The 14,079-nt window shown below is 37.7% G+C and overlaps 1 protein-coding gene across 1 annotated transcript; it reads left to right on the plus strand.

Annotated features, from left to right (window-relative positions):
- The first annotated feature begins 4,230 nt into the window (after window positions 1-4,230).
- On the plus strand, window positions 4,231-11,683 carry LOC146525997 (secretory carrier-associated membrane protein 5-like). The gene is made up of 7 exons (XM_085166108.1): window positions 4,231-4,444; window positions 4,872-4,934; window positions 5,030-5,149; window positions 7,118-7,274; window positions 8,197-8,298; window positions 10,065-10,182; window positions 10,539-11,683. The coding sequence occupies exons 2-7, from the start codon at window positions 4,928-4,930 to the stop codon at window positions 10,716-10,718; spliced, it is 684 nt and encodes a 227-aa protein (XP_085022234.1). The 5' UTR covers window positions 4,231-4,444; window positions 4,872-4,927; the 3' UTR covers window positions 10,719-11,683.
- Window positions 11,684-14,079: the final 2,396 nt, after the last annotated feature.

Raw genomic sequence — 14,079 nt, forward strand, 5'->3', positions numbered from 1 at the left:
AGTGTCTCCATAGAAACTAAGACAATGGTGGCACATGGGCTTAGAGGCTGACTGGGCAAATGGTTTTTCTTTTGGAGGACAATGACACCAGGGTGCACTGGCGCTGAGTTGCAATTGAGAACATCAAGCAGAGATATTGAGTGTCAAACAACAGACACTTATTTTTGCCCAATTTAAAGTGCATTTACTCACCCAGTAATGAAGATAAATAAATGTATTCATGCATTCATTACGATACAAGATGACTAGTGAGTGTTTGTGCACTATGCTGTGTGTGTGTGTGTGTGTGTGTGTGTGTGTGTGTGTGTGTGTGTGTGTGTGTGTGTGTGTGTGTGTGTGTGTGGTGGTGAAGGCTTATACTTCCACCTTTTAGTTACATTTTTAAATGAAATATTAGCACAAAATTGAAACAAAGTCTAACATGTTAATTTTTATCAGAAAATAAAACACACTTTTAAATGGATAACATATAACCTATTATTTACCCATGCAAATGTTTGTCATATTTATGGTTTTCTTTTGGAAGCAGATATAGGAATAGCAAATATAGGAAGCAGAGAAGAAATTTTCACTCAACATAAGCATTTATGATAACATGTCATTGGATCCTTCATTTCCTCTTTTATGCTTCTCATCCACGTTTTTCTCTCCTATCTCTGTTATTATCTAGTTAATATCCTGCTTTTTATCTACACCCTAATCAGGTTGATGACAAAACATGACTTCCCCAAAACCTGCCCACTGTGTTGCAACAGTATCCCGCTGGCTAATCTCATGTAGGGATATCTGACCACCACTCCATAGAGAAAGCAGCCCCTCTCCTAATTAGCTCAAAAGGTAGACTGCATCAAAATCTCAGCTGAAGATTATCAGGGGTTTGTTTTGTTTTGTTTCTTAAAAAGCTCATCCTAATGACATGATATTAACGTCATCTTAATGACAGGACTAATAGGATGAGCCTGGTTTAGAATAAAGATGATTGAGGCAGAGTGAGAGATGGAGAGACAAAAACAGACAAAGAAAAGGGAAAACGAGACCACTCACAGTCAACTATACTGTACATTTCTTTGAAAACCCAATAGCATGATGGCCTTAGGACCCCCTCGCTAAGCTTGTCTAGACTGAAACTACTTCAGATTAATATTAATGAAGTGAGAGGACAAAAAATTACAGAGGTGTGGAGAGTGACAGTGTCAGATGAGAGACGTGAGAAGGGACAGCTTATTAGCTTTACATCTTTAGTGGGCTTGATTTGACAAGTGATGGCAGTTGATTAAAATTGAATTTTAATGATATGGTGATATATTGCAGTTCTTTTTTGTTGCAAAGAGAACACTAATTTAGACTCTTATGGCATAAGGCAGATCTGTCTGCTGGCTCTGACAGCTAACACTGATTTGTTTTCATTTACACAGCTACTGCAGTTCAAGACATACCGTAAATTAAATTTGGAAATCCAGCGTTGCACTTTCTGTGTCATATAACTGTTTCCTTTAAAGGGGTAGATGATTACTTACGCAACATGGCTGAAAACAGTATCATTTTCTGAAGTAATGTATCCAATAACAACAGTAGAACACACTTGTAATAATAACAACACAACAACAAGCTTAAAATTAGATCCTCTATATCTAAAAGAAAATCTTGATTTTTCCATGTTTTCTGTTTGATGTCTGCACTTTTTATTTAGTGTTCATTTTTACAACTTATTACACCCATGAACAAGTTATCTGCGGTATTATCCACGGCTTTTACAAAAAACAAGTTACTGTGCTGTAGGAAAACATTATTGTATTATTATATTGTCATTTTCAGAATAAAAGTTATCATAAACTACACACCAATTACTTTCCTTCCAATTTTGTAAAAATTTCTTGTTATAAAATGACATCAGGAGCACACCAGCATGTGATTGACAGATTATAGCAGTTTCTGTGTCTCTTTCTTACAAATCCAGTCTTATTTTTCTCCTCAGCTGCTCCCATTTAGGGATCGTTACAGCAGATCATCTGCCTTCATCTCACCCTATTCCTAGCATCCTCCTCTGTAACACCAACCCCCTGTCCCTCTTCAGTGCATCTATGAATCGTATACATTTCATGGCTGCAATCATGCCATTTTTTTCTGCATCAGCTAACTTCAGTTGATTTTATGACTTTGGCATTATTGTTTGAATTACTTTAGTGGTTTTTGTTGCTTAATTAGGAAATAAATAAAGCCTTTTATAGAGGTACACAAAGACAGTCTTTTGTTCTGCTTTATACTTCTCAAGAATTAAATAAAGACTAAATCTACAACACACTACGGTTAGAATTTATTACTATTACATCAGCCCTGTTTTTGGAAATAACTACCATTACAGTATGCTACCTTGACATATTTTTTATTGTGAAAAAATATTTCCTGGCCCACACTTGCCTAAGAAAAAGCAGACAGAGAAAAATCAAATCCAATTTATATTGTTTGATCAACTCACCAAGGTTGACTCTGACCCGAGATGCATCATGTCAGATACTTGAAGGACACATTTTTTTCATCCGCCTCCTTCTTTGTCTGCCTCCGCTGACTGGCTTCCTCTTACTGAATACTGTTTGAAGACACCTTTTTACCTGCCTGAGTCTTGCTGTTGAGTTCAGCGTATCAAACTGAGTCATCTGTATCAAACAGTGTCGGGGGCAGCCTATACTAAAGATGTGATGACTTCTGAAAATGTCGAGTTGAAAATGAAGTGAACAGACTGAAACATTATACTGGGGAATTTGCTCATTAAAGTCAAGATTGATCCCGTGGTTTGCATCATAAATACTTCACTATTAAGTAAAATAAACAAATAGATGCAGCCTTGTTGGTGGATCTTTGCATAATATTCATCATTAAAAAAAAAAAAACGAATTCCCCTCTGAAATTGTCAGCTCTATGACAGCAACTATGCAAAACTATGATCTTTAATCTTTAATTTTTGTTTGGAATATTAAAGGTTAATAGAGCAACTATGCAAAACAAGTTTGCATAGTTGCTCCATTAACCTTTAATATTCAGAACAAAATTAAAGATTCATGAAGAGGAAAGAAATTCAGATTCTTTATGCTTTGTAAGGTCTCCAGGCTTCCTTTAAAACTACGCCCCACAGTAAAACCATGGTTCAACAAGATAATGCCCCACTATGAACAACCTAGTAATGCAGTCCTAGTATATTAATCACAGGGAACATTTAGTGTCGATTAAGTGCTTTTACTTTAACATGCATTACTATGCAAAGGTCATGAGCCACCCCTCATTTATTTATATTTTCTCATCATTTTTAAAATGTGACCTGACAACGGATCTGAGAGAACAGATGGATTATCTGGTCTTTCAGTTGATCCACCGAAGCATCATCACTGGTTTCAGTGGAAGGTGGCTGTCAACAAGCCATTCTAGAAGAATAAGGAGAAAAGAATGGGGCTTACCAAATTACTCAAGTAATGAACTGAAAATCTGACTGTAACTGTGTTAAAGAAGAAAGGTGACCATACCAAATATTGGCGATCAAGCTCGTTACAATTATACACACTCTGTTCTTGCCTTATATAATGTATGTATGTATGTTTGCACTTTTTCTTTAGACCCAAGTTAAACCACTGTACCTATTTCTCATTTTTCTAACAAAATATAGAAATAGAGAAATTATCTGTACTTTTACTTGGGAAAGAGTTTAAAGGTGTCCTGGAAGCCAAAGATAGAAGAGATCGTTTTCCTCTAGTGTCGGTTCCTGCAGTGAAACAGCACCCCCAGCTGGAGAGCTGAAATCATTTTAGTGTTTAGGCTTCACGCTTAGGTTTAGAAAGGAAAGTGACCCGAATAGTGGTGTTACACCACGCGGAGTTTGGTAAAGCTTGATTTCTACATTATGAAGGAATTCCCTCTTGTCTTTTTTTCTTTTCTAAAACAGCGTACAATTATATATATATATATATATATATATATATATATATATATATATATTTTTTTTTTTTTTTTTTTTTTTTCAAACATCGCCACTGCTGATGTGATTAGAAGTGTGACCTGATTAGACGTTTCCAGTTCGCAATTAATGTCTACAAGTTGCTTTAGGACAACTGTAAATACTGAGGACGGTGGTTAACGCCACTTTTGTTTTAGCAGCGTGTTCAGCACCATGGACAGAGAGCCAAACAATGATTGGGTCAACAATACAACGTCAAGGATTAGAGTAATCAGGCCATTGGTCTGAATCAAAGTGACAGCAGATTGAAGCACGGTGATTGGCCGACAGACAGCATAGTTAGGATCGATTCCTGTAGTCATACAGAGCAAAACAAAGTCTTGAAATAGTTTAACAATTTACCTGTAAATTCCGTCCGATTGGATTTCATCTGTTTAAGGCGAAGGTGAAGCTTCGGTTGTAGAGCACGTTAAAGAGAGGAGCGGCTGCTCTCTGGAGGAGGTAAGCAGATTATGTTTCCTGCCGAATCCGTAATTCCTGGCTCTGCAGTTCAAATGCATGTGCAGGGAATGTGTGTTGGAACATTTCATTCGATGAAATGCGGCTTGCTTGTTGATCGTCACTGGGTTTGGGGGCAGATTGCCTGATTTATGTTTCTGTGAAACCGGAAGGACTGAGTCGTTAAAGTGTTATCAGCACCACTGGGACATGACTGGGAGAGCACACACATTAAATCCCCCGGCAGAATGTCGACGGAGACGTTGAATTTGTAACATTATCCTTCCTCTAAAGTACGCTGTGTTTATGTGGCAGCGATGTAGAATCCATTCCTTCACCGTACTTCCTCCGTTGCCAGTGACATGCAGTTGAAACACATGCAAAGTGCTATACACACTATATTAATCTGAAATGTTTTCGAACTTCACAGGCTGAAGAGTCTGAAAGAGGGATTACTCGAAACAGCAAGCTTTACAGTATTTCCCAATGGCCGGTCAGTAAATAAACTGACTAAATGAAGTCAAAATTAAAACAGTACTCACCCGGATGTATTTAGTGTTATAACTGGTATTGAACTGTTTATTGCAGAGCCAAATTTCCCCCCGCTGCCTGGATTCATTCCTCTCAAGCCGTGTTTCTACCAAGACTTTGAGGAGATCCCTGAACAGCATCGCAGTATGTGCAAGAAAATGTACCATCTGTGGATGCGTAAGTGAATAAAACTGAAGTTATATATGTTATATGTTATTTTGTTTGATTGTCATGATGCAAAGCTGTCATGAAAATGCAACTCCTATACAAACTTCGGAGCTTACGTTTCAGGAGAGAAACTGTTTTTTTCTACCTTGGCTATAACAGAAAAACAGAAAAAAATAATTTTCCTGAAGGCCCCATAAAGTGTCTTATCCTCTGTGATCAGCTGATGATAACAACTATGAAACAGAAGGGCAGTGGTTTACAGGGGTCCTTTAGGTCCAAGAAGATTTTTTATGGGCTGTGGCTGTAATGTCCTGACTGGTTTATTTGTTAATGAGTCACAGCACTGACCAGATGGCCTTGGTTTGAGCAGAGCAGTAACAGTAAAATTGTGTTGAACAATCTTTGCCAGGAGCAGTTTCATCAAAGTTTACTGCACTATAAACATGCAGTACAGTGGTGTTTGCAACATTGCTGTACTGAATTCATGCAAGAGAACTAAGGGCAGGAGGAAGGGTGCGAAAGAGCTCAAAATTGATGTATCACTGACACAGGAGTCAGTGTCAGAATTGCTATAAGGAGCAGGGCAATACACCAATACGCAGTAAAAAGTATTAAAGGTGAAACAAGATTGTTAATGCTTGCAAACAGTTTTGGTCAAATGAGGCAAGTTCAGAAGTGAATTTTGTTAGTTGGGGATTTGGCAAAAGGGCCATATTGTGATAGGGGTAAGATGAGAATCAGTAAGTGTTTTAAGTAAAGATAGGGAGGGATTCACCAGTAAAGACTGTGAATATAAACAGTTGAAAAGCATAGTTTAACTGTCACATTTTCAATGGAAAACTGTAAAGAATTTATGATTTTCTTTATCATCATTGCATTATATAAGAAAACAGATTAAGAGAATCCAGAGAAGTTTTTGACCACAAGGGACGAGGCTGAGAATCAGTATGGGAAGGCCTGCAGTTCAGATCTGTCACCCACTGAAAAAAATTGGTGCATTGTGAAACAAAAAATACAATAAAGGAGACCACATATTTTTGAGGAGCTGAAATCTGACATCAGGCAAGATAGTGAAAACATGTAGCTATGAAAGCTACAAGGGTTGGTATCCGCTGCCTCTCTAACTCATTAAAGAGATTGCTGCTAAAAGAAGAGGTGATGCAACACAGTTGTAAACATGACTCTGTCTTGAAATGTGACGCAATAAATTTAAAACAAGTTCTAAAATCAGTATTACAAAAACAAAACCAATTACTTAGTTTCAGCATTTGATATGATTTTTTGTGTATTGCAGAAAGAAATACATGTTTTAAATGATTTACAAACATTACATTCTTTAAATATTTACCTTTTACATGCTATTTTTAAAAAAAAATTGTTATAGCAGGAAATATGCATCTGTCACACTGAAGAATTTATAATTGCTCTGAATTTTTTTTGTGTGTGCAACTTAAAAAAAAAAGATAAACATAAGCAGATATTGAAAGTCCCAATCTGCTCAGATTTTTGCCTTCTGCCATGATGCACACACGGCTTGTTATTTTTGTGCTCGAGTGCTTTTTCTTCATTTAATTTGTGAAAATCATTCTAAGCTAACAGGAATTTTGCTGTGCTGTGCATTGGGGAAAGTGTTTTCCAAATAGCTGTCATGAGCCACCTGTGCAGTGCTTCACTTTTTTCTCTTTTTCTTGTAAAGTTCTTCAAAATTTCCCCAAAGACCAACATTTGAAACTGACATAGAGTTCTTGTTTAGTTTAAAAACCAAAGCTGGAATGTGAATGCAGAGGCTGAAATGGAGCCAAGTGTTGGTAATAGAAAATGACTTCAGCTTAAAAGTTATTTGTGGCTGTCTCCTCTTTACTTTTCCAAACTGGTCCATAGTTATGCATGTTTATGTATCAGACAGGTGTTTTTTAGGGCTTTTTCTTTCACATCAATGCTTGATTTTTTGTTGTTGTTGTTGTTGTGTTCTTACAGTTAACAGTGCCACACTTGTTGTGAATCTTTTTGGCTGCTTTGCTTGGATGTTTGGTGGAGGTGGTGTGACAAACTTTGGCATGGCCATCATCTGGGTCCTCATGTTCACTCCTTGCTCGTATGTCTGCTGGTTCAGGCCCATCTACAAGGCATTCAAGTAAGTCAAACATGAAGTAATACAATAATACCAAGCACTGTTTTTAACAATGTTAGTTGGAATGAAGTTGTTGTGTTATGTTTTAGATGTCATATACAGTAGTATTAAGACCTTTTAAATATTATGTGTTATAGTTTCACACAAAAATAGTTCATGGTTCTTGTTGTTTTTAGCCCAAAATTAAGAGAGGTCTTTGAGATGGAGCTTTAAATGAGAGGTACAGATGTCTTTTCATATAAACAGGAATATGACATGAAATTTAACCCCTCTGGGTAAGGACCCAAGTGTGACAAGGCAGCCCAAGATCCATCTATGTCACAATTCACAGGGAAAGAAACAAATTCTCCAGTCGTGGATATTCCATGGAAACAGTTAGCATTTGCAGTACATGAACCTTTCATAAATTGTTTATAAGATGAAAACATGTATATATACTCTTTCATTTATGAACATGAAAATTGGACATTGTTAAATATGACAGAAAATAAACATAAAACAAACTCACTCTGAGTCTTACATAGATTAAATGCTAACTAAGCAGAATACACATCTAAAATAGTGGTCTGCTCTTGTTTTGTCTTTAAGCTAATTTGTCCTCCATTTTTGTAAAGTGCTGAGTAGCAACAGGGATAAATGTCCCTTCAGGGACAGAAGGACACTCAGAACATTCTCTAACCTTTCGCTGAAGGGTAGTGCAATTTTCATATGCTCTGCTGACATGATTATATTGTCTCATGAGCTGACACACTACATGGCAGCAGCATGTAGTTGCTGACTGGGCTGCCAAGAGAGATATTGATGTCGAGTAGGGGAAACTGTCTTTGTTTAAAACAATAGATGATGCAACATACAGTATATAGCACTAAATTTAGCTTCACAGATGTAACTGCTTAATAGTCTTTTTTTTTCGTATTCTTCACAGGAGTGACAGCTCTTTCAACTTCATGATCTTCTTCTTTGTGTTCATGGCTCAAGTTGGGATTAGTATCATCCAAAGTATAGGTATCCCAGGATGGGGAGTATGGTAAGACTGGGTAGAAGTTTCAGGCACAACTTCACTTACTTTCAAGGTGCAGAGAAGAGTATAAAGTCTGAAGAGAATAAAGCTCCAGCAACACTTCTAATATAAATTAGTAACTTTATTTTTTGATTAACATGTTTTGGTTTGTTGGCTTGATGGTAACCCTAACGAAGGTTACAAGCCCAAACATGCCCGTCATACTTCAAGAGCAGACGGGACCCAAACGCAGACTGGGGTGACCAACCCAGGTCAACACACCTGAATTAAATGATTAGTTCATTACCAGGCTTCTGGAGACTTTCAAGACATGCTGAGGAGGTAATTTAGCCATTTAAATCAGCTGTGTTGGATCAAGGACACATCTACAACCTGCAGGGCACCGGCCCTCGAGGCCTGGAGTTGGACACCCATGATTTACAGTGATGTGTTACAGTGTCTTTCTGTGGAACCTCCACAGATCCTATGTACAGCATACAAGCCGATGGTCAGATAGATTTCACTGTCTTTAGACTCGATAGCAAAACAGTTCACACTCACACACAAAAATCCTCTTTGAGGAAAACAGAGAAGAGTCCTTGAAAGAAGAGAAACACACAAGGACCCATCTGATAAACTTACAGAACAGGGGTGAGTATCTACCACTACTGAAGGAAGTTTCTCAGTATTTGAAGGGAGCTGACTGATTACCAGATGAGTAGTAGGTGAGTTGATTACTACAGGTGTCAGGCTGGAGGGCGGGGACTAAGAGGATCACACCTCTGAAAGGTAAGGTGTTGTTACTACACACACACACACACACACAAACAAACAGAGAGAGAGAGAGAGTGCGATAAGGTGGAGAGCGAGAAGGACTGACATAAGTACCAGGAGGACTGAAGGACTATGACAATGTCGGTCAAACAATATATTGTTTCTGGAGCGTTATCCTCTTCAGAGTCACAGAAGCAAACTATATACTTATATACTACTACTTATATATGTCATATACTGTATGTCTAATTTGTTTACATTTGACTTACAATGTTCAAATTTGGAAAGGCATATTTTTGTGTTTATTAATCTATTCAGATATTTGTTATGAAAATTAAAATTATATTTTGTATAGTTAACTGTTCTAACACTAAAACAATTTTAACTTAATTCTAAAACAATAAATGGTATTACACAAATGCCACAGACAGTTTGGCAGACATTTTTACCAGCATACGTGCATGTTTGATCAATTGCTGTACAAATAAATCTGAACATTAAAATTGGACATTGTTTAATATGTCAAAAAACAAGCACAAAAAAACCCAAACAGTTAATCCCAACAAGTGTGTTTTAGGTGCATAAATAGTTTAAGTTCAGGTTAGTTGAGATGTATTTTTGAAGACCTTGTTGCTTTCATTAACATGACAGTGATGGACCATCAGATATGGCCCTCGTATAACTTTTATGATAGTCCTGTTATTAGATTTTGAGAGGCTGTTAAAGCAATCCTCAAAATGTCACCTTACTCAGGCTGATGATCACAAATTAATATTATGACAGCCTCCATAAAGTTTATAAATGTCACCATGTGCAATTCCATACCCTCATGCATAAGCTATAAAACTTTTAAACTTTATACTAAAGTATTTAAAGTCTACAAAATCATTGCCATTTGACAGCCTGATGTTCAGTGGTAATATGAGTCAGTCCAATAGCAGATTCCTGTAGCGTTAAGATTCTAAAATTAAATCCTCTTTTTTTTAAATTGCCGTAATGGTCCTTTCTATCTTTTTCAGTGGTTGGTTGGCTACTATCTCCTTCTTCAGCTATAATATTTTGATCGCACTGATCATGCTGGTCCCTACAATCATGTTCACTGCTGTGGCCTGTCTGTCCTTCATTGCACTCACCAGGGTAAGACTTTTACTGGTGCATTACTTCAAGGGAGGAAAGTAGATAGGTATTTCTTATAAAGGCTAATTCTATTAAATTGAATTTTTCAAAAATTATTTATCTGTAGCTTCAAGGCCATGTTCATTCCAGAAATTTGATTAATTTAATTCATTCCTGCAGAGCAGCACTGTTGGGTTTACCACTAAAATGAGAATCCTTTTAAGTATCTACAGCACTATACAAATGGTTTAGGTCTACAGAATTAAGGATTAGGAAATAAAGTATCTAATCTATGTCTGCATCAACTTAAGTAATTAAACCTACTTTAGTCTATAATTGCTTCTTGATAATGACTTGTTATTCCACTTTGAATGCAGATCCATAATTTCTACCGGGGCAGTGGGGCTAGCATGACTAAAGCTCAGGAGGAATGGGCCACTGGAGCCTGGAAGAACCCTAATGTCCAAGCAGCAGCCCAGCAGGCTGCAATGGGTGCTGCAACTGGAGCAATGCAGGAGCAGTACTCCAGCCCGCAATACAATGAAAACCAGATGTAGAATTTTCAAGACAGAAGGTCAAGGACATGAAGTCACAGCAATGCCAAAGGCTGAACAACCAGGCTGTGAAGATCTTAACGATCTCTATTGACAGGGTTGATTCTTAAAAAGCAACTCTTTCTTACACTATGCAAACAAATAGCTCTTAACATATATGGGAAGCTGGAATTTTGCCTTCCTCTATTAATGGACATGCTAATCATTTGTAGTCTTTCACACGTGTTTCATATGTGTTTTTACTCTTCAAATGAAAGTAGTGTTCAAGACGTAGTAGCTCCATTCTATGAGCTGGATATTAATATGTTTTTGTAGCAAGTTTTACAAACGAGGTCAAAAAGGTTATAACCACCTTTGAAGTATTTAAATGAACGTATTATTATACTAATGTACTGTTAGAATGATGAACTATTTAGGAAGTTGCTTCATCTTTTCTTTTTTGACTTAAACCAAAGATCCAGTGTCACTTTGCAACTTTATATTAGATGATGCTACTCTGTAAAATCTAACTAAAACCTCATTAATGATTCTATGCAGTTCATCAGTGATTGCACTGTAAAATCAAAGGAAGCTGCAGTACTGAATGGTGTATAACTGTTACAGTAAGAAAGAGCATTATTACAAGCCTTCAGGTGGAAATATATTTGGAGGGCCCTCTTTGATGTCCTTGGTGCTTCTTGTTGACATGCTTATTTTCCACCAAAAAAAACATCAGATTTACATTACAGGTTTAAATGAGTTTACTTTTAGAAAAACAAAAACCGTCAGATATCTGACATGTGTTCTGTGTTCTGATCTTCAGTTTGTCTAGAAAAGTCACTGTTTTGTATTGAATGTCAGTTTAGGGTGTGCCCATTTGTAAGATGCAAATGTACCATTTGCTAGAGAATCAGCCTCTTGCTGTTTGGCAGGTTGACCACAGAGAGGCGCTGATGGTTTTACCATGAAATAAAAAGCTCCAACACGTACCAATTACCTTCATTTATCCTTCACAGATTACAGTCTGCACTTATTGTATTGGGTTATTTTGTCATGTGCATGTTTAGCTGTAAGATTCTTTTTTTTTTTTTTTTTGTTACATTAGTCACACACAAGCTTATATGGCCTGCTGATCAGGCCACATAAGCAGAAGCAGGATACCCCCACAAGCCCAAGAAGTGGAATATGGGGTTAAACATATTATTGTTTGAAATAATTCCAGGTACAGTTTCTGGTGAATGGCATGGATTAGCAACCCTCACACTCACTCCAAATTCAATGTATTTTTATTTTTTATTTTTTTTTAAAGAAGGAAACAAGAGCCGTTAGGAAGCTTCACTGTCAGGTATCATGATGAGCAAGCAAACACATATCCATTTTATGGCTTGTAACAAATTATGCTTCCACTGGAAATATATACTATATATACTGGTTATAGCATGGTGATACTGTACACTTTGGCTGAAGTGAAAGACCGAAGTGCACCAAACTTTACTATATAAATGCAGGCTGTTAACTTTGTTCTAAGATTTTCCTTCCACTGATTGCAAATAGTTTTTCATATTATTAATTTGTGCTTTACTGAAGGAGGTTGCTTTGCAAAAACTCTATTTGTTTCCTGTTTGACTGTTTTCTCATATTTGCCCCATTTAATCAAGACGTTGTACTCAATCATTAAAATGTGATTTTAAATCGTTTCCAATACATTACACACAGCAAATGGTACTGCGGCCACCAGTAGCGGTTTTAGATACGGGCGACATGGGCGGTTGCCCGGGGCGGCATCGTGGTGGGGGGCGGCATCACGGGCATCGGCCAAAAGAAATTAAAATGCTCGTACTCATGCTGCCCCGACGTCAGCCAGCGCATATTGGGAATGGCACAGGCACCGATCGGTTTTCTATCGCCCATTTGCGGGGAGTAAGGGCGCCCTTCGTTTGCGAGGTGCGCCTGCTGCCTGTGTAGCTCCATTATGTAGATTTGAATCCTGGGTTGTGTGAAATCTCAGAAATACACCCTAGACAAAGTGAATCTGTGAACTAAGGTGTAGGTCTGTTAGGTTATGTTGTGGCAATCCTCGGGTTGAGAGATGGGTGTTCATACTGGAGTGCAAAATTAAAACCAATGGAAGATGGACAAGAAAAGTTTAAAGCCATCAGGTCCTCAGTTTAGAAAAAAGAGAAAAGAAGAGGAGGAGAAATGAGCAAGATACAGGTAAGCAGATGTGTGATTGGATAATGGCAGGTCGTGTATCCTGAAACAATCAGAATCAGAATACTTTATTAATCCCTAAGGAAATTATGTGGGTTCCAGTTGCTCCAAGAAGAAATGGTAAAACTAGCAACAGTAACAGACTAAACTCCAAACAATACAATATGTTACAGATTTTAGTATTAATTAGTCATTGTCAATTGTTGATTTGTCCTGTTCTCATGGTATGACGAATTATGATGGCTGTTTGGTATCCGTTTGCATACTATGCATACTCTCTCTCTCCTCATATGTGTTTCTGTGTACAACAGTTTGATCTTAATGTACAGTCCTTAATATGTTTTGTGTGTGTGTGCCTGGGGGGGGGGGGGGGGGGGGGGGCAGAGGAAGTGTTCGCCCAGGGTGCCAAACAGGCTAGGACCGCCACTGCCGGCCACATTTAAACACTGTTAAAATGGCAAATTAAAAAGGAACTTACTTTGCCTGTAGATGGCAGCATTGGCCCTCTGTGGTGGACCACCAGTCACACTGGCTGTCCACCAGGGGCACTACATGACCTTTGTTTTTCTTTACAATTAAGTATTTATAAAGTCTGATCCAAAAACATGAAGGTGGAGAATTGATATTACTTGCCTACATTGAACTTTGGATTTATTTCTGAACTTACATGCAGCAAATGCAATTTCTCCCTAGACAAACTGGTGACCATCCCAGATTCAAAATGCATTTTAAACGGATTTATCTGTGGATGTTGTTGTCCTTTATCGTTTCCCTCTTCCTCCGTTTTAAGAGTGATAGAATTACTATGTGGAAAGAAATTATACAGTGATACAGAAGCCCAAAGGACCCACTGACAGCAACCAGCAAACACTGTAATTGCCATACGCATGGAAATCTCTTGTGACAAGCACTGACAGCAAAGACTTGTGTCTTCAGGTAAACAGGACCGCTTGTCAACTACAGAATATAGTCAGTGATTCATAACAAATCAAGGCTGACGATATGTAGCGCTTTTGTATATTCTGCTTTGCAAATCATACTGCGTGCATCTCAGAATTTCATTTTGCTTACAAAAAAAGAGATCTGACCTAATTGCCAATTGAATGAATAACATAAGTTTATACTGGACATTCGGCTAATGATGCTGAGTAAGAACCAGGGGGGTTAAAGTTAT

This window comes from Neolamprologus multifasciatus, chromosome 1 (assembly GCF_963576455.1).
Source record: "Neolamprologus multifasciatus chromosome 1, fNeoMul1.2, whole genome shotgun sequence".
In the NCBI taxonomy this organism is placed as follows: Eukaryota; Metazoa; Chordata; class Actinopteri; order Cichliformes; family Cichlidae; genus Neolamprologus; species Neolamprologus multifasciatus.